This window comes from Barbus barbus (genome assembly GCF_936440315.1).
Source record: "Barbus barbus genome assembly, chromosome: 17".
NCBI lineage: Eukaryota > Metazoa > Chordata > Actinopteri > Cypriniformes > Cyprinidae > Barbus > Barbus barbus.
The window spans coordinates 3,017,821-3,036,103 of NC_136745.1; the positions used below are offsets into that span (position 1 = coordinate 3,017,821).

An 18,283-nucleotide genomic window follows, 5' to 3' on the forward strand; every position below is an offset into this window, starting at 1 on the left:
AGCGTCCTCACTGCATGTAATAACACGCAGCACAACCAGTGTAGTCTGATTTAGAAGTGAATCTCGTGAACCACTTCTCTCTAGTGAATCAAAAACATATAGCTGAAGCACATAAACAAATGACTCTTTTTGAATCATTACTAATGGTTTTAATGAACCTCCATGTCGTACAAAGCAAATACACTTGTTTTTTGGCAAACTTATATCCATGCATCCAGCACATTCAAGTCTGAAACTCAGACAATATTGTTGTTCATTAGGTCTGTTAAACTTTGTCTGGTAGTAAAGCAGCTGTCCGGGAACATTTAGGTAGTTGACCCAGTGGTCAGGCCGTACCTCCCTCCCTCCACCAGCTTCCTCTGGAATCTCTCCCCAGTGTCTCGCTCCCACTAAATTGCTTTACTGTGCATCCCATCGATTCCGATGGAGAGCCCGTGATGAATGGCTTTAATAAAGCGAGGTGCAGTTCCCCAAATAAATGAGCGACCTGAGGATTTATTAAGAGCATCTGCATTTGGCTGGGACAGAAGCGTGGACCAGAGGGAGAGACTTTTAATGATGAATGTTTCTCTTTCTGCTTCCTCCCCATAGTGTCACGACACTCTTGTACAGTTTGGTGGCTTCTTGGCGTCTAACCTCAGCACAGAAGACTACATCAAAAGGGTGCCGTCAGTCGATGTCCTCTGCAACCAGTTCCACACACCACACGATGCTGCTTTCTTCCTGTCTCGGCCCATGTATGCCCATCAGATTCTGGTGAGTGTTCAAAACAAACTCTTGCAGTAGTTCATAACATTTTGGCTCCAAAGCCTACTGTGTCCAAAATATTTGAATGCCCTCCGATCTAAACTGATATGTACTTCTGTTGGGAAAAAAGTAAATAAAAAATAAGGTAATATAAATGCATTTAAGTAATTAAGACTTAGTGGGAGCCCCTGGAAGTTTGCTGAATCCCCCTGATTGAGCAAACAAAGCATTTTATTTCAAACTTTTTTTTTTTTTTTACTTTGTAAATTAAAAGTATAGATGCAACCCAGTTTGTGTACTTGTTCGCTATTGTCATTTAGGGGTATAAATAGTGACTGTTCACACTGGAAGTTCCTAAAAGAAAAAGCACTTCAAACCTCCAGATGAACCCTCATGCAATTGTGTATCCCAGGCAGCTTTAATAGCATAGTAGAAGGAGAGGGGATATCAGACTGATGCTGGATGACAGAACATTATAAAGATCATAAACTACACATAGAGTGCATAGTGTATGGTGTGCCATTTGGGACACAGCTTATATGCATGTTCAACAGATTCTGCCTGATGATTTTTGATGCAGTGCATTGTGGGATTGTTTTATTTGCCATTTGGATACATTCAGTACCAACATAAAGACTGTTGACAACCACACAAATGTTCAGCACAAAAATTTGGTTGAGTTTGCATTAAATGTGTCTGTTCAGGCTAATGCAAAAAAAAATATATAAAAAAATCAGACGAACTGAATGAAAATGTCACTCTCTGATAATAGACTGTGGTCCATGTAGAAAATCATTTATAGTATTTATTTTCTGGTAAGATTTGTGTATTTGCTGCTTTATTTAGACAACATGAGAGGGCCAGTTCCAGGTTCTTCCTCTGCTATTCACTGTTGCATAACAAAATAGTCCGTTTGTAAGCACCAGTTATAATTTTATGTAATAGTGGTATCTTTGACCATGTAAACAAAAAGTTAGAAATATAAGAGTGTGGGGGTGGTGATGGCGCAGTGGATACGCCACATGCCTTTGGTGTGAGAGACCCGGGTTCGAATCCACTGTGAGACACCAATGTGTCCCTGAGCAAGACACTTAACCCCTAGTTGCTCCAGAGGCGTGCGACCTCTGACATATATAGCAATTGTAAGTCGCTTTGGATAAAAGCGTCAGCTAAATGAATAAATGTAAATGTAAGAGACTGGAGTAATTGTCAAATTGATGGCATTTGGATGTTTGTGTCAGTCTGAACTCACTACTAATGTGACCTAGTGGAATTTATTTTCAAACAACCTTTGCAAGCACTCATTACACTTAGGCTTACATCCTAACGATTGCTTTTATTTTTGCAATGTTCCAATTGTATCTAGAGCTTGACTGTTAAGAGCTAACACGTGTGGCATAGCTGTCGAGAAGATCTCTCTCAAACATTCCATTCAAATCCACAATCTTGTAAAAACACTGCCAATGTTCACCCTTGTTTTATCCCATTGTCTGTCTCTGTGTATTTTGGCAAGTCTTCACATTTTGGCTTGTACTTATGTAATGGAAATCTTCACATGGAGAATTTGTGTTGGTGGGAACAGGGCTTAACATTTACATTTATGCATTTAGCAGACGCTTTTATCCAACGCGACTTACATTGCATTCAAGTTAGGTTTTTTTTACATTTTGTCAGCTCTTGCTTTCCCTGGGAATCGAACCCATGACCATGGCGTTGCTAGCGCCATGCTCTACTATTTGAGCTTGCGGTTGAATCCAAAAGTTAGCATGTTTGCGAAGCTGATTGTTTAGTAATTCAAGCACAGAAGTACCTTGAAGATCAGTCACAAACAAAATCATACATGACTGGATGATTTTTGACAGTGCATTTTGGGATTTTTATTTGCAAATGGATGCACGCAGTACTGACTTAATGACTCCAAACTGAGCTGATCTAAAAAAAAGGCTTGATTAGTGCAAAAAATGCCCCAAGACAATAACAGTTGAAGCATAGAGTATTTAATAGTGGTTGAAATGCAAAGCATCCGGTAATGCAATATTACTCTTGCTTCAATACAAGTCTTGCATTACAGTAAACTGTGATTTATTTGTTGTATTTTGCAGTATTATAACCTCTATATGATACTGCCTGCCTAATGAATATTTCATACAGAGCTCATTTTGTTTTTCCCCTCAACGCTAGACCCCCGCTTACAGCTCTCCAGGGCAGTGTAAAGTTAACCCATCTCTCTTCACCTCTAACAAGATTTACCGCCCCCTGATTCCACGTGCAGGCCTCTGCGTACGCTCGTCTTCAGGCCTGTTTGTTGTGCTCGAGTGAATTTTAAAGCTTGCCTGCTGTCTCTGTGTTCCCATCAGTCCAAGTATGACGAATTGAAGAAGGCAGAGAAGGGCAACAGGCAGCAGCAGAAGGTCCATAAGTACATCGCAGCCTGCGAGCAGGTGATGGCCCCGGTGCACGAGGCTGTCGTGTCTCTTCACTTGCCCAAAGTGTGGGATGATCTTCGACCTCAGTTCTACGCCACCTTCTGGTCCCTCACCATGTACGACCTGGCGGTGCCGCACAACGCCTACGACCGCGAGGTCAACAAACTGAAGATGCAGATCAAGGCTATTGAAGAAAACACAGAGATGGTGAGACGCTAAAGACCTTTTGTGTTCAAAATTCAGCCTAATAGATCTTCTGTTGTCTGTATTGTTAAAAAAATGAATCAAGTAGTCATATTTACTGGAGTAAAAGAAGCAGTTCCTGTGCTTGCTCACTGTTAATAGGGTTATTTAAAGCTATTAAAATAATTGGTAGTCCGTATTTGCTGGAATAGTGATGCTGTTGTGAAGCTCAGATTTGTCATAAACAGTTCATGAAAGCATATGCTCTCAATGTTAAGTGTGCAGTCACATGACCCCATGCTCTGTCCACAGTAAATTTAGTTCTAAAGCCTCTCTTCATCGATAGTGCTGCCAGCCACATATCGGAGGTTTTGTGAAATGTTTAGCTCTATATACGATTTAAAGGTCTCTGAGAGAACAGCTCAGTGTTTCCTGCAGGGCATGAACCTCACAAATTGGCATTTTCAACAATGCCTTTTAAAAATACTCTCAAAAGTAAAGCTTCTTGGGTTTTTTTGAAGTCATATATAAATTTTTGGTTCAGTGAGTCCGTTAACTTAGTTACGGATGAATTGAGAATTGAATCATTTATTTGGGAATTCTGGATCAGTTGAGGAATTGGACGAATCACACAATTTGTTTCTGAACTAATTACGATTCTGAACTAAACACAACAACAAAAAAGACAAAATACTAATGCTGCAGTCTATTTAAAAGTATTGAATTAATTGAAATGAATTATTAAACATTTTATATGTATTTAAAATATAATATTTAATTACATAAATTTGTCATATTAAAATTATGAAAAAGTGGTTTGAATGATTCAATGACTCATAAATACTGTGTTTTATTACTGGATGAATCAGCATTTTTGAACGAATCTCTTGAATGATTCAGTTTCTTAACTAAACATGGTAACTATCTGCTCTCTGTGCCTTTGTATACATCGGTAACATTCTCACAAGTCAGAGTTTTGACAGTTTAGCTGTTTCAGATAATGGATATTGTTGTTTTAGTGACTGGAAACAGCAACAGCAGCGTTTTGCGATGCACAAATCAACCTTCACATTCGGCATAGACCTCAATCTCAAAGCTCATCCACAATATAAACTTGTTTTGCCATGAGGCTGTTGATTTACAAACAGCACTACTAAATACTCATACAGGAATCCTTGCAATGTCACACAGACTCTTCTCTGGTTGTTCATGAAATGCTCTTCTCTATTGCAGCCTATGAATAAAAAGAAGAAAGAGAAGGAGCGCTGCACAGCGCTGCAGGACAAGCTGCAGGAAGAGGAGAAGAAGCAGCTGGAGCATGTGCAGAGAGTTCTGCACCGCCTCAAACTGGAGAAAGACAACTGGTTACTCGCCAGTGAGTCCTCAGATAACTCTCTCACAATCTCTCCGCTGCTCAAAGGCTCTACGCGTCTCTCACCCCCGTGTTCCCTCTATTCTCAGAATCCACTAAGAATGAAACCATCACTAAGTTCCTGCAGCTCTGCATCTTCCCCCGCTGCGTCTTCTCAGCCATTGATGCCGTTTACTGCGCTCGCTTCGTGGAGCTGGTGCACCAGCAGAAGACGCCCAACTTCTGCACCCTGCTCTGCTACGACAGAGTGAGTTCACTAAAGGAACCATTACAGGAACTTTCAACAAATGGCCTACAAAATAGTGTCTCCTGTTTTTTGTTTTTTTTCTTTAGAAGTGCAAATCCCATGTTCCTTTGAATGAGAACCGTTAATGTGAAATGAAACCTATCTAGTCTTAAATTAAACAACATCATTAAATTGTAGAAAGTTATAATGATATGCTTATCTACCAGAAAACATCTATGTAGCAGTGTCACATTGTGGACACAACCCTTTTACATAACATGTCACAAACTGTGATGGGATTTAGATGCTTTCTACAACATAGAACACAAATAATTTAATACTATTTACTATAGTAGGGTAACACTGTAGTATAAGGACCAAGTCTCACTATTAACTAGTTACTTATTATCATGACTGTTATTAACATATTGGCTGTTTATTAGTGCTTATAAAGCACACATTCTGCATGACCATATTCTACATCCCTAATTAGCAAATTAGGAGTGTTTTGCGGGAGAAGTCTTAGTTAATGGTTTGTTATTAGTGAGAATTGGACCTTAAAATAAAGTGTGACCTTACACTTTAATCAAACATATATTCATCTTAATGTAAAATATGGCTATAAATAATAATAAACAAACATTTGTAACATATTTAGTCACTGTCGGTTCAAATCCGCAACCCTGTGACTGTTCTGATGTATTTTAATTTGTTTGGAAGCTTCACTCCATTTGTGGTCCACTTTGAAAAAAAAAGCAAATCAGATTTTAAACTGTGCTCTGATGTCCCAGATCTCATTTAAAGTAAAGTAAAACAAAGACATTTAGTTCGACCTCCTGACAGTTGATATTAAACTGACCCTTTGTTGAAAAAGACCACGAATGTGATTTTAGGAGTTTGTCGCTCTTTGCTACTCTCTAGATGGAAAGTGCTATCGCAGGGCTGTTAATGGCTTGTTTGCCTTGTGTTTATGTGCCATTGGCTACAGTCAGAGAGCTACAAGCTTATCTAGGGTTCTGTTTGTTAATGTGTTGCTCTTGTGCTTTTATCTGAATGTTTGAAGTATTTCCATTATGTTGATTAGAGAATGGTGGGGTCTGTGTTTAATGACAGCAGCGGCTCTCTCTCACAGCCTACTCAACCCTCTCTTTCTGTTTCTATCCACGCTCATCTAGGTGTTCTCTGATATCATCTATACGGTAGCGAGCTGCACAGAGAACGAGTCGCGCCGCTACGGCCGCTTTCTGTGCTGCATGCTGGAGACTGTGACTCGATGGCACAGCGACAGAGCCATCTATGAGAAGGTATGGTGTGCTTTCTCCACCGACACGCAGTTTCGACTCAGTGCTGTCTCTAGCGTGTCCTAGTCACCACTAAATTGGTATCTGTGAAAACGAGTTGGCAGCGCGTCCCTTCCCTGAAGGATCAGAGAGTTTAAATCTTCGTTAGGAACACACTGATTGTCAAAGTTTAATCATCTTCCATTTTCACATTTCTTTTAATAATGGACTTTTATTACATAACCAGATAAAACCGTTTCTGTCTGTATATTTTAAGGTTTTGGGTTAAACATGCTTTTGTGTGATCTGTTTGTCTCATCTTGTTTGATTCTGGTTCCTTCACTAGGAATGTGGCAATTATCCTGGGTTCCTGACTATTTTCCGAGCCAGTGGTTTCGACGGAGGGAACAAAGCTGATCAGCTGGACTATGAGAATTTCCGGCATGTTGTCCACAAATGGCATTACAAGTTGACTAAAGTTAGTACTGTGCTCTTCAGACAGTTCAACACAATATTATCTTAACGCTTTTGTACAATTGTTCAATTAACAAGTTCACATTTTGCAATCGTGCAGATATTCTAATAGGCTACATGTTGGAGTCAGTCGTTGTCCTGCATAATGTTCATCATCAGCTGCGTACAGTGGGGTCTGTTAAATTAACAGCACTTCCTCCAATTCAGAGTAACTAAACAGGCAAAGTTGTTTAGTGCTACTACTCAGCTGTTGCACAAATTGGAACTAAATCTGAATTCAAAATGTTAAGACGTTATTGACCTATTTCTTTACCTTTTTTTGTTATTTTTCAAATTGTGTTGTGCCTTGATATTTAGAGCCATATGCAAAATGCATGTGCGTTGCTACACAAAATCTCTGATTCTCATTTAATGTGGCCTCTTACAATATTCCTGGCATTTCTGATTACTTATGTAAGGCTTTGTGTTTTGTATAATTGTGACGTTTTGTTAGCGCCTCATGTACAGAACAATCTTCTCTTCCCTCAGGCGTCAGTGCACTGTCTGGAGACGGGCGAGTACACCCACATCCGCAACATCCTGATTGTGCTCACCAAGATCCTACCCTGGTACCCCAAGGTGCTGAACCTGGGCCAGGCTCTGGAGTGCCGCGTTCACAAGATCTGCCAGGAAGAGAAAGAGAAGAGGCCCGATCTCTATGCGTTAGCCATGGGGTAACTGAGCCGAGAGCCGGCTGGCCTCAGCATTTGAAGTGCTTTCACCACACTGGTTTAGAGGGTCCACTCTTATCTTTCACTTTCAGGAGTCTAGCTGGTGGTAGTGTAGTGTTTTCACATTTTAATTGTGCTTGCTTTCTTTTAAAATGTAGGACATTTTCAGTGGCTAAATTTCTGAAGGTGTGTATTATATCTGCTGGGGTTATGAGGATGATGGCAGCCCCTAGAACTATATGCCAAAAGGTTATGAAATGTTGCAACAACTTGTCTCTGAATCAGTTTGGTTCTTCTAACCTTAGCCAATTATTTACTCAATAGCAAAAAAAAAAAAAAAGTAGCAATTCTGTAGTTCAGTTTAACTGACTAGATTTTCTGCTATTTTAAATTTTCAGTCCCACAGCTTTTATTAGATCATCCCCAAATTTGTGACAGTTGATCAGTTGGTTTACCAAACAATTTAACACATCAAAATTTGATCAAACACAGGACTGAAGCTGCATCTTTGCAAGGTTTTTATGTAAAGACCTGAAATAAGCTTTTATTTTTATTATTATTATTATTTCCCCACTACTCATAGGGAGTTTGGTCACCTTCAGTCCAGTCATTTGTGCATGTGCAAGTAGACTTAAAACATTACTGGATAATTGCAGAAATAAATCATTAATGAGGGAAGTCCCCCTACTCCAACCATCAGCTGTTCCTTAACTATCAGCTGGGGGTTTCTGGGGGTGTCTCTTGGCAGAGGTTTGCCACATTAAGGCTGATTTATTCGTTGCTCTTTTCCGCCGTTTTCGCATGCGCTCCGCAGTGGGATTGATTAAATGTGTCGGACTGGTGCTGTTGAAGACTGTCAGGAGTGGCTGGTCGTCTCAGGCGCATGTGAAGGGAAGAGGATTGTTGTGAGCTTGTTTGAGGAGGAAACATAGTTCAATGTAGTCATTCCATCCAAAATTGGCCGCTTAAAGAGCCTCTTCATTGCTGCTTAATGAACACAGTCCATTCAGCTATTGGACTTTGCCGGCCGGAAGGCTTTTGTCGCGTCACGACAAGGCGATCTTATCAGTTATCAGCTGTAATGGGCTGTTTTGCTTCACTGGAGCTGGAATTAGTGTCGAGGACTTGATCATGCCCCACTGATTCCCAAGAGCAGCCGCTGTTCTCCTGAATGACACGGCAGATCTGGCACAAAACCTAGTGAAGATGCCTTGCCGTCTGCTCCCTACATAGGCAGCTTCGTTTAAGGCAGTATCCTAAAATAGAAGTGACTGATTTAAAATTCAGCAGGACACGCATTCTTCTCTTATTAAACACACGTGACAATCAACTCCATTGATTCCAGTAGAGTTTGAGGTTAGCTTTTTGCTAAGCTAATGGCATGAAACATTTAAAGTTTAATTTTATTAACCTTTTGTAATCCACATTTCCTCTCTGCATCTTTAAATGAGCTTGTTAGAAGCTTACTGCTTACCTTTTGACATCACATTGAGATATACTACGGTTCATCTTTTTGGTCAGTAAGATTTTTATTTTTTTATTAATACTTTAGTAAAGACACATTACGTTGATCAAGTGTGACAGTAAATATTTTTACTTTGTTAAAAAAAAAAATATTTTTTTAAAAAATGCTGTTCTCTTGGACATTTTATTAATCATAAAATCCAGAAAAATACCACTTTTTCCACAAAAATATTAGACATCACAGCTGTAATCATATTGATGATAATCAGAAATGTTTCTTGAGCAGTAAATCAGCATATTAGACTGATTTCTGAAGGATCATGTGACTGAAGACTGGAGTAATGATGCTGAAAATACAGCTGCGCATCACAGCAATAAATTGCATCTTAATGTATTTGAATAGAAAAGTGATTTATAATTGTAAAAATTCAATCTCAGGACTATTTTACTGTCTTTTTAGTCAAATAAATACAGCCTTGGGGAGCATAAGACTTTTCAAAAACTTAAAAAACAAACAAAAACTTACTGACCCCAAACTTTTGAGCAGAATTGTATATTGGATTAAAATAATGTTGTTTAGATTGAGCAGCTCAAGTGGTTTAGAGAAAATATGCATGTGATTTGGCTTGTAAATTGATTAGATGTCCAATCATAATGAGGAACTGATTTCTTTCTTAATTGGCGTGTCTTCCGTCGCAGAATTGGTAATAACTGTTGACGGGTAATTGTTGCGTTCGTGCCACCAGCGGGATTTCTCAGCACACCTCAGCTTATTGGGCAGACGTGGGCCCTGTTCTTTGTGTTTCTCTGTAGACACGTGGAATCAACAAGAAATGAAGGAGGGAAATCAGACCTTGTGTTCAGCCTCTCAAAAGCATGCCGATCTAGTTATGTTAATTGTCGTAAAACCTGGCCTCGGCGAACACAACCCCTCTCGAGGATTTCTTTTTGAATCCATCCATTTCTGAGTGATTTTAAGCATTGCACTTTGTATTACCATCTGCCGTGATTTTAACCGTGTGTGTGACTTGCAGCTACTCTGGCCAATTGAAAGGCAGGAAAGTGCACATGGTGCCAGAAAATGAGTTCCACCATAAGGAGCAGCCAGTGCGCAGCGCCACGCCTGGCACTCTGCAGAACGGACCTGGCAACACGGGCAAGCCTGCCGCCACTGCTGCTGCCAGCGCTGGCAAAGCCGAGGAGGGCGCCGTCGACGACTCAGGTGACTTTATTTGAATCATTGTCCTGTTTTCCTCTACGCAGCTTCAGGAATTGATTTGGGAGCATCTGGACTTGTTTGTCCATTTATTGAGAATGTCTTGACATTAATTTAAAATGAAACGCGTTGCCATGGCGTATAACACTCGCTGTGGGAATTGCCACCCTGAGGGAGTTAATTGCAATTACTGTGTGAATTGGTGTAAAACTGCAGAGGATATTAGAACAGAAAAGCCTCGCACAGAAACAAGTACACCACCAGGATTGATCACAACAGCAGTGCAGGGCATATGACTCCAGGCTCCTCGGTCCACTCCACAGCTCTGGCAGGTCTTTGCTTACCTTGTGGGATTGCAGTAAACATGTTCAAACCCATGTTCGTTTAGAGTCTACTGATTTTCAATTACTTGATTGCATCACTAACGAAATGAGGTGTCACAAATAAAACAGGTGCTCAGAGATGAGTGTCCATATGCTTGCAGAACTTGAAGATTAAGTTGTTTTTGGAGAAAAGACTAAAGGAAAAACTTAAGAAATCACACTACTGTTCAGACTTATTGTTATGCTTAACAAGACTGAATTTATTTGGTCAAAAATAGTCAAAACCGTAATCTCAATAATAATAATATTAATAAGAAGAAATGTTATAAATAACGTGTTTTCGGTGAACACTTCAGTAAAGGGACCAATTCTCACCATTACCTAGTTGCTCATTAGCATTCCTATTATTAACATATTGGCTGTTTATTAGTGCTTATAAAGCATACATTCTGCATTGCCATGTTCTACATCCATAATTGAAAATAAGAACTTTTTAATTAATTGCCTGGTTAAATAAATATATAAAATCCTACCCAGTACCTACACTTAACAAACTTCCTTACTAACTATTAATAAGCAGTAATTTTCCTAATTTTTCAGGAGTTTGAGGCAAAAGTTGTTAATGGTTTGTTAATAGCGAGAATTGGACTTTAAAGTGTGATCATGTTTTCTGTTAATCTCTAAATGATTCCTATGATCAAAGCTGAATTTTCAGCATCATTCCTCCAGTCTTCAGTGTCACATGATCCTTCAGAAGTCAGTCTAATATGCTGCTCAAGAAACATTCTGATTATTAATGTTGAAAACAGTCGTGCTGATCCGTATTGATTTGAATAAAGTTCAAAAGAACAGCATTTATATAGAAACCTTGTAACATTATAAATGTCTTTACTGCCATTTTTGATCAGTTAAAAGAAAGCGTACTGGCTCAAAACGTTTGAACAGTTGTGTATATCCACTTTTAGGAAAGGCCTGAGTTGAGTCACACCTGGATTTGTTGGAAGCAGTGTAACAACCTCTTAAAAGGCAATTTTGTGGAAACCACTGTGTTTGGCACTAAAATGGGAATCCACATACAGCTCAATACCCAAGTAACAGCGCCTCGATTGCGAAACATGGTGTTGCTAAGAGTTCTTGTTGCATTTCAGCAGCTTCTCGCTGCAAGACACTGAAGAGGTGAAATCCCCCATCATCAGTTAAACTCTGCCTCCCATTAGTAGCTGTGATATTAATTGCTCTGAGCAATTTACTAGGACTCTAAAATGGGCTCAAATACTAACAAAGTGCTGTTTAAAAATACAAAAGGCTTGTCATTTGAAGTGAAATATATTTTGCAATTGAATGAGCAAATGTATTGCAGCATGACTCTTGATACGCTGCTGTTAAATGACCGTTGTGCCACCTCTTTTTTAGCAGTTTTTTTTTCTCAAAGGACATTTTTGGTTGTGTTTAAATAATTCACTTTCTGTGAAGCATAATCTGTGTTTCATTCACTTTTAATGAGCTTTCAATGGCACATGAAGGATGCTTGCAATTTCCCTGCTTGCTTAATAGCTGTATATATTTAAATCAAGAGCAAATGCCATAACTCCTTCACTGTGGCAACAAACAGAGGAGCTTTGGCATCATTCCACTTTATTAGGACATTCTGTCATGCCAAAGTTTGTCAAAATAATGGTGTCTGCCCTCGTGTGACATCCATGTCGACTTGGTCTATTTGCAGATAAATCCAAGGACAAATCTCAGGCGGCTCAGAAAACTGGCAGCAAAAACAGCACCGCAGCCAATAAAGTGAGCAGCAGCAACGGAAGCAGCACGCCAAACAGGTACTGCACCCAAGGCCCGACTCTCCACGCAGCGCAAGCTCACTGCCGCCGAGGCAGCCGGAATGATGTACTGCTCTCATCTCTTATATAATGTCATTAAAAGTTGAAGCCCTGGGGTGAGAAAGTTTAGCAGGGGCTTATTATTTCAAACTACTCGCCAAATAAATCAATCCTTTATCAAAGTCTACCTTCCTTATGAACTGTGTAATCAAATTGAACTGCGTTCCAGGCAAGAATCCTCTTACAATTCTATTAAACTGAGCAATTGCAGAGAGAAATGTCTTGAAAGGAACCATCTCTGAAAGGCATGGCTGTTACAACACACAATTGCACGATGGCCCATCAAATTGGCTGTGTAAAACATCATTTAGAAAGAAATACTTCAATGGGAGCCCGGCGAAGAAAGGTCCCCATTAATTTCCATTCAGGAATTGTGTGAATTGAATGAGATTGTAATGGATTTCTGAGTGTTTTAACGTGGTTTGGTGGGGTCAGGGAAAGTGGCGTAGTCAGGAATATGTAATTCACCTGAGATGAGAGGACAGAGAGGTCACAATGTGCTCTGTTTTAATAATGAATGACACAGTCAGGAGAATTCAGCCAGCAGCTCAGGGGCTTTGAGAAAATAGAGCCTAATATCAGCACTCTTTGTTCAAAAGATCATATTAGCTTTCAGAACTTTGGTTTACTCTTTCCTTTCACCTCATTTGTGCATGTGTGCAGTAGACTAGTTTCATTTAGGTAATATTGGTTTGAGCTGTAGAGCATTGCGGGCTGCTTTTGAGCATCAAAATGATTTCTTCTTTTTAGCAAAGGATCAGTGAAAGGAGGTGATTAATTTTAAGAAAATGCTACTAGTCAAATATTTAATTAGCTCTTGATTTTTAATTCTTTATATTATGTTATCTGTAGATGTTTAGTGTTTGCAGCCGTTATACCAAAATTTGAATAAGAATTGTACAATTTGTGATTTTCTTCTAGCAAAGGTTAACAACACAAATATATATAAATAAATAACTAATTTGAGGGCAGATGTTGGTTTGTATTTATTGATCAACTTGTTTCCCTTAAGATGAAATTAAAGAAAAGTACTTGATTGTTTCCCAAAATAATTTGGGTTGTAGGTTGTGTAAAAATTGAGAAATCTAAATGATTCCTTTGTCTTCCTGATATGAATTTAAAGAAATGTATATGAATTATTAATTTTATGAATTTAAAATTATACAGTCACTCCACTTTCCTGAAACACAGCAAGTATGACCCAAAATAATAAATTAATAAAATAAGATTTCTTCAGTATTTTAATAGACAGAAAACCGATAAATCAAACTTATCATATTGTGTTTTTAATGCATATAAGACTAAGGTGAAACAGGCCAAAATCATTTTGGGAAGGCTTGTATACAGATATTTTTCTGTCCTAAAGCTACTAGCTACGTTTCACTCCATTAATTTTACATTAGATAAGAGTTTATCTAACATAACTCTCTCCCCAAGGAACGCCTCATTTCAAGCGCTTGCTGCTTTAAAAAAAAGTCAACAGAGACCAATCTGTACTATTCATGATGTTTTATAAGATCTGAAATGGTGTTATGATACATTTTATCAGTTGTGTCAATCCAGAACATCTCCAGCTTTTTAAAGTTATTCTGTGTCTCTGAATGAAAGCCATATGTTTTGGTCACTAATGATTTCAAAGCCAGAAATATAATAACAAAAATAACACTTCAGGAGACTTTAGTTGATCCATGATATTTCCACAGCACTAAAGGGAGTAAAGAGAAGGAAGATAAAGAGAAGACCACAAAGGAGAAAAAGGAGAAGAAAGAAAAGAACCCAGGAAGCACTCCAGAGGCCAAGGCAGGAGGGAAGGACAAACAGAAGGAGGAAAGATCCAAGGAGGAGAAGCCCATTGACAGCAAGGAGAAGACGCCCAAGGCTGAAAAGGACAAGAGGAAGGACGACAAGAAGGAAGAGAAGAGCAAGATCGATGGGAAATCCGCTGAAAAAGAGTGGTCCAAGGAACGCGATGTGTCCAACGACAGCAAGACGAAGGAAGGCAGCAAGGTGGAGAAGAACGCTGGGGCTGGAAGCCTGAAGACCCTCGTGCCCAGATCCGAAGGAGTCGAGTCTGAACGGGGTAAGAGACGGCCCTGGCACAGTTTGCTGAAATATGCTTCACTACACTGCTTTGACTTTGTTTGGACTTTAAGAACCGTACATAAAAGTAGGGATGCACTATATTATCGGCTTGAAATGTAAATATCAGCATCGGCCGTTTTGAAAGATTATGGCGATATGTCTTGCCGATAAGAGGATTAACTCACATGTGCTCAGGGTTTTGCTAGCGATTAGATCACGTCACTTCTTGAAGTGAACTTTTGCCTGAATGATTATTAGATTAACTGTTTTGGATCGCTGCATTTAATTTGAGAATGCATGTACAAGATGATGCATATATCATCTGCGTATGCATATAATTTCCACACAGGAGAGACTTGTTACCGAACAAAAGGAAATATATCGTTATCGGCTATCGGCCAAAATGAGTTGAAAATATCTGCATATCGGATATCGGCAAAAATCCAATATCGTGCATCCCTACATAAAAGAATATATTAATGCTAAAATGAAAGTTCAGAGCAAAGAATCCACTAGACGTCTTTTTCAATTAAAGGTTTTTGGATTTAGTTCACCCCGAAATTAAAATTCTCTGTTACTCACCTGAGTGTCTTTCCATATTGCGGCAAAACACAATATCAAAAGCAAAAAAAAAGCATTTCTTGAAGCTAATCCTCATATTTCTTCTCTCAGCAGAGCAAAAAAGACGAAAGCTTGACACACACTCGTCACCGTCGCACTCCTCTGCAGTTAAGGTTAGTATGGCCTGAGGAGAGCTGTGCACTTCTTTCCTCTTGTCCCTACCTGTCGGAGATCACGTGTTTTCCAAACCTTCCTCGTCCCTCCGCGTCACCCATTGGAGTTTGAGAGGAGGCCTCTGGAGCCCAGCCGTTGTAGGAGAGCAGTGGGGGGAATTTTGCATCTAATGGACTATTTTTTTGGATAAATATTTTTCAATAGATTGGCAGATTTTTAAGATAAATTTCCAAGGACTTGCCAAAATCTTAAATTCTAGCACATGCTTTGTTTTTGCTCACTTTTACATGCTAAGAGAATCTACCCGAGTGCCTCAAGTTTTTTCTTTTCGTATACCGTACTTTTTGTAAGATTGTATATATAAATATTTATTTTTGTAAATCGCCCTCCCCTTTTTTGAATTTTGAGTCATACCATTACTTGCTGAGTAAATGAGAATCAGTTTTTGTTTTTTAAACTAAACATCGAGACGAGAGAATATTTCTGCTGGAAGAAATCCTGATCAAGTCACGACTGCGACTCCTGGAGGAGCTGGAATGTTTTCCTGCGTCACCGATCGGGGATCCCAGACAAGAATATGCTCGTCTTCACCGCCACTGCTTACATTTTTTTTGTCCATCCTGATTTTTTCCGCAACCGATTCGTGCTGTGGAAGAGTTTTCAACGAGAGTTTCCCAGACATCCGTGTGACCAGCAGACGGCTCCGTCAGCATGCAGAGAAACCCGCGTCACCAGCATCTACTGCATAAAGAGAGAGGCAACCAGGGAAAAAGTGTGGGCACGGCCTTCCCAGAGGGATCTGTCTGTCCGTGACCAGGAATCTTGTTGCAATTGTCTATGAGCGAGACCTCATGCCAAAGTGTACATGACCACCTATTCCCTTCATTAATGAATCCTAGATGAGTTTAGCTTGTTTTATCATCTTCATGAACTCCCGTAGTTAATTTACACAATGTTTGATTTATCTTAGACCAAAGATACGAGTTAAGACGTTTACCTATGATGCTCAGTGCAGTGACGTTCTCCAGGCACATTTAGGTTGAGTGCAGACTAACGTTAGGCTCCGATAGTCCAGTCTCTTCATCTCTAACCATGTGAAAGTTCTAGTCTTTGAAGGTCTTTATGGGGATGTGTTGATTGACGGCCAGCCTCCCCCACCCTTTCTCCTGCTGTGTGCCATCCTCTCCAGCTCATCTGTCATCTCCATTCATTCCTACAGGACAATCTCAACGAATTCAAGGACTCAGCTTCAAAGGTTTGGACCTTTTTCAATCCTTAACTCTGAATGTGTCTCCAAACCTAGTGAACTGCCTACCCAGATCATTCAAACGAATGGGCTCTAGGTAAGCAGTATTGGTTCAAAACTTCCAACCAATGCCTAAAAATGTCTATGTAGGCAGTGTTTGTCCCAAATGTATCTAAAATGGCCAAAAATGCAATATTGTTGTACATCTCAAGTTTGAACGTTTCAAACTGTAATTTGAGGGCCACAAATGCAATCTAGATAGGCTGCATTTGTTTGAACTCTCCAAACACCCTTGTGGTGCACTAATTGGGCCCTATGACTTCTGCCATGTAGAAAATGCAGATATAATTGTGGAATCCAGTCATGAATTTGGCAAACTCTGAAAAGCTGTGCAGTTAATCAGATCGGGATATGGACTAGTGTCTGTGAATGTTAAAGCACAAAAAGACTGCTATTGAAATAAGAAGTCTGCTTGTTCTTGCGTGCCTCTGTGTGCTTGAGTGGCGCAGTTTTGTCTACTACATACAAACTCAAGCACACATGAAGCTCATGGTGTCATCACTATATGAGGATATAAACTTCATCTCTAGAGCTTTTCTGAGAATCAGTTCTCCAGCATTTCATTTGATAAAACCATCAGATATACACAGAAACGCAAAAGTCTTCGCTGCATCCCGCCTAAAAGTTTGGTTTAACTTGTAATTATAACAGAGGTATATTACTATTGAACATTAGATTGTACTTCTCAAAGTATTAACATAACAAATGTTTAAATAAATGAAGTAATATCACACAATTTTTCATTCAAATGTAAGTTGTAAATATCTATTGTGGTGCACTGTTTGCCAAAAATGAAAGTTATTTGTCAAATTTAATTTATTTACATTTTTAACAGATTAAGCTTTTTTTGAAAAAAGAAAATGTGCATTTATTTTGATTAAACGTTTAATGCATTCATTTGATTAGCACGGTTTTTTTGAGGATTTGTTTTGTATTAAAACACAATTTACCAAAAAAATTAAAAAAAACACAGTGCACTCTTATAATATAAAAATAATATATATAATTGTGTATCAAATGTAACTGAACCATTATTAGGGAACTCATAATTAAGGAAAAATGTATATTTTGGGGGAAAATAAAACTGATTTACTAAGTTTTTGTCTTAGTAGGCAGTATACATTCTTACATTCCAAGTAATAGCAGAAACACCATCTAGGTAGGCAGCGATTGCTTGGGCGTTCCAAACCCGCTTGTGATGCCCAAGAATACTGTCTATGTAGGCAGCATTCCTTCAAACGCATGCCCAGAAATGCTGTGTGGGTAGGCAGCTCACTAGCCTTTGAGACACTCCCAATATTTATCTCGTCTCGCTGCAGAAACTTTCTTCACGCTGTATGTCATGAATGCATCTGTAGATTAAAGCACATTTTGCGCCACATGCCAGGTGTGGAATTTTACAGTGCTATATGGGTCTTTAAAAAGTCCCTTTTCCCTTCAAAAGATGTCAGAATATCCCTGAAGCAGGCGTAGCGCTCTTGTGCTCGCACATCGCTCTCCTCCTCTGCCAGGACATTTTATATTCTACTAATGTAATTTCAGCCCAACAATATCCTCCATTCTTCCCGTGGCTACGCTCTCCTGGGCTCCTCTCTCAGTCCTCGCTGTCTGATTGGACTCTGGTCTTCTTTTTGCCACTCCAGTCTCTTTTGAACAGCTCCTGTCAACTGGCAGGGAGATAAGTGTTTTTGCAGTTTGGTCACTGAAGGATGTTTGAAAATATGCTGATGGCGCCACCTGAAAAAGCAATACAGCTGAATTTTGAGCAGCCTGTTATTTTATTCTCTCCGTCTCTCTCTGAAAGCCTGCTGTCAGAGTATTCCTTCACATTAACTGCAGGATCATCCAGAGGC

The 18,283-nt window shown here is 39.4% G+C and overlaps 1 protein-coding gene across 2 annotated transcripts in view; it reads left to right on the forward strand.

The window, feature by feature from the left end:
* Positions 1-18,283, forward strand: part of LOC306883040 (THO complex subunit 2-like) — an 82,771-nt gene that overhangs the window by 57,616 nt on the left and 6,872 nt on the right. For both annotated transcript variants that reach the window (XM_079438104.1, XM_079438105.1), the window contains exons 22-33: positions 592-756; positions 3,105-3,380; positions 4,590-4,731; positions 4,818-4,975; positions 6,130-6,258; positions 6,581-6,712; positions 7,237-7,421; positions 9,917-10,104; positions 12,145-12,247; positions 14,011-14,387; positions 15,062-15,123; positions 16,344-16,379. In XM_079438104.1, the coding sequence (XP_079294230.1) occupies positions 592-756; positions 3,105-3,380; positions 4,590-4,731; positions 4,818-4,975; positions 6,130-6,258; positions 6,581-6,712; positions 7,237-7,421; positions 9,917-10,104; positions 12,145-12,247; positions 14,011-14,387; positions 15,062-15,123; positions 16,344-16,379 (1,953 nt within the window). The remainder of the gene's footprint in view (positions 1-591; positions 757-3,104; positions 3,381-4,589; positions 4,732-4,817; positions 4,976-6,129; positions 6,259-6,580; positions 6,713-7,236; positions 7,422-9,916; positions 10,105-12,144; positions 12,248-14,010; positions 14,388-15,061; positions 15,124-16,343; positions 16,380-18,283) is intronic.